The 2,052-nt window shown below is 54.7% G+C and overlaps 1 protein-coding gene across 1 annotated transcript; it reads right to left on the reverse strand.

The window, feature by feature from the left end:
• Window positions 1-499: 499 nt before the first annotated feature.
• On the reverse strand, window positions 500-2,052 carry HYAL1 (hyaluronidase 1). Its single transcript, XM_054387308.1, has 3 exons — window positions 1,120-2,052; window positions 902-991; window positions 500-811 (listed from the first exon to the last, which is right to left on the reverse strand). The coding sequence occupies exons 1-3, from the start codon at window positions 2,017-2,019 to the stop codon at window positions 500-502; spliced, it is 1,302 nt and encodes a 433-aa protein (XP_054243283.1). The 5' UTR covers window positions 2,020-2,052.

The raw sequence follows: 2,052 nt of genomic DNA on the forward strand, positions 1-2,052 counted from the left end.
CAGGCAAAAAAAAAAATCAAAGAAAGGACACTGGTTTCACATTTCAGCCCTCTGTGCCCATTGAGGGGCTGGGGGGCTCACAATCCCCCAGCTACAGTTGCACAGGCATGTCTTTTCAACCCTTTCACCACTGCTCACCGGCTTCTCATCATCTTTCTCGCTTTTCTCATCTTCTCCTGCAATGAGCCTCCTTCCTTTGTCTTTTCCAATGCATTTTCCTCTTTTTTTTTTTTTCTGGTTTCATTGACACGTTACACTCCCAGATCCCCAGCCCAATGCAGAGTCTTGGCAGCATCCCAAGGTACTGCTGGTTTCCCTGGGGTCACTCTCAGGTGACCCTCCTGCCCCAAAAGAGAAGACAAGGAGACACTTACTGGTGCCTATCAGTTTTATTAGGAGCCCATGGTTGGATTCCCATCTGCACAGCAATGGTGCTGGGGCACAGGATAGTATCACCCTACCTGTCCTGGTTTCTCCTGGAAAGGAGAAGGGAAGAGAGTTACTCAGCAAAGCCCAGGGTGTCACACTGGGGTCCCTGCCACTTGTTGTAGCACTGGCAACTGAACTCCTTAGCCATCCTGGAAATGCTGGATTCCAGGCTCTGGGCCACCAGCCAGGGCTTGCCGGCTTGTAGACTGATGTTAAAGTGGAAGGGATCAAGGTGGAGGAAGCCCCATTTGTTCTCCTGGCGTACACAGCGGCCCCGGCCAGAGCACAGGCTCTGGCTGCACAGATTGGCGCTGGCTGTCACGTTGACAATGTAGTGGCCCAGGGGCCCCTCCACATAGTCCTTCAGTCTCAGGCACATTTCCTGCAATGGTACATGGTATCACAGCCCTGTGAGGCCGGGGAACAGGGGCTCCCCCACAGTCAGTGGCATGGTGCCGCCTGCTACACTCACCTTGGAAGTGCTGTAGTTGAGGCTCCCCCAGAGGATGATGCCAGCAGCACCCTGAGCCACAGTCTCCCCAATTGTGTTGATCAGGTCCTCCTGCACCCAAGGGGAGGGGAGAAGTAAAGAAGTGTCCAAAGGCCCTACACAACCTTGGCAGAGCTAAGTATTCCCCGACACCAATGTATCTGCCCAGGAGGTGCCCACTGTCCCCACATTCCCATTACCTGGGAGAGGAAGTCAACAGTCTGATCGAAGGCAATCTGGGAGTAAGGCAGGACAGGGAGACCATTGTCAAGGACTCTGTGCTGGACAGTGAAAGCCTCAGCCACACGGTGCCGGACATAGGCAAGCGTCTTGTTGGTGCCATTGACACAAGGTGGTAGATAGATGCTGGGGTAGAGTGCCTGGCTGCTCTCCCAGAGCCACCACAGCTCCTTATTTCTCTGCTGCTCTGCCACCGGGCAGTTCCCAGTGTAGGGAAGGCTGTCAAAGTCATTGTTGTAGCAGTTGGGGAAGCCGTAGAAACCCCAGTAGCCATCAGGACGGAGGGTCTTGCCCAGCTGCAGGGTTTGCTCCATGAATTTGTGGGCGCTCTGCTCAAACTGCTGCTTGGCCATCTTCTTCACCAGCTCAGGGGGCCACTGTGGGTGTTGCTGCCACACCAGCTCCTCTGACTTCTGTTGGTAGATGTCCATGGAGGCCCAGTTGCGGATCCAAAGAGGACGCCACTTCTCCCAGTCAATGATGGCCAGTCCATTGTAGGCAGGGCTGGGCAGGGTGACTTTGATATCCTGGGTGGCCTGCAGGAGGTGAGCTTCCAGGCTGCTGTTTTGGGGGAGCCCCCCATTCACTGGTACACCATCAGATGTGTAGTAGGGGAAGAGTCCTAGTTCCTCACTGTAGAAAAGAGTGATGTCCTGTCCAGTGAACGACTGCTGGTCATTGGCTATGACATCAAAGACCTCTAGGTTGAGTGTGACATTGTACTTCTTCACACAGCGCTCGGTGGGGATGTTCCAGATGGTGACAAAAGGCCTGTTAACGAGGATGGGGCCAGGCCCCACAGTGTGAGCTGGGCTGGGCAGGAGCAGCAAGAAGACCCAGAAGGACCATCCTGATGTCATGGTGCTGGCAGGCACAGGACAGGTCCCAGAATA

The sequence above is a fragment of the Indicator indicator genome, chromosome 15 (genome assembly GCF_027791375.1).
Source record: "Indicator indicator isolate 239-I01 chromosome 15, UM_Iind_1.1, whole genome shotgun sequence".
Classification (NCBI taxonomy): Eukaryota; Metazoa; Chordata; class Aves; order Piciformes; family Indicatoridae; genus Indicator; species Indicator indicator.

Excerpts from the sequence above, each read along its gene's own strand:
- HYAL1 (XM_054387308.1), bottom strand. The coding sequence starts at position 2,019 with ATGACATCAGGATGGTCCTTCTGGGTCTTCTTGCTGCTCCTGCCCAGC. Across the intron at positions 992-1,119 it reads CTGTTGACTTCCTCTCCCAG|GAGGACCTGATCAACACAAT; the intron begins GTAATGGGAATG and ends CCTTGGGTGCAG. Across the intron at positions 812-901 it reads TCAACTACAGCACTTCCAAG|GAAATGTGCCTGAGACTGAA; the intron begins GTGAGTGTAGCA and ends GTACCATTGCAG.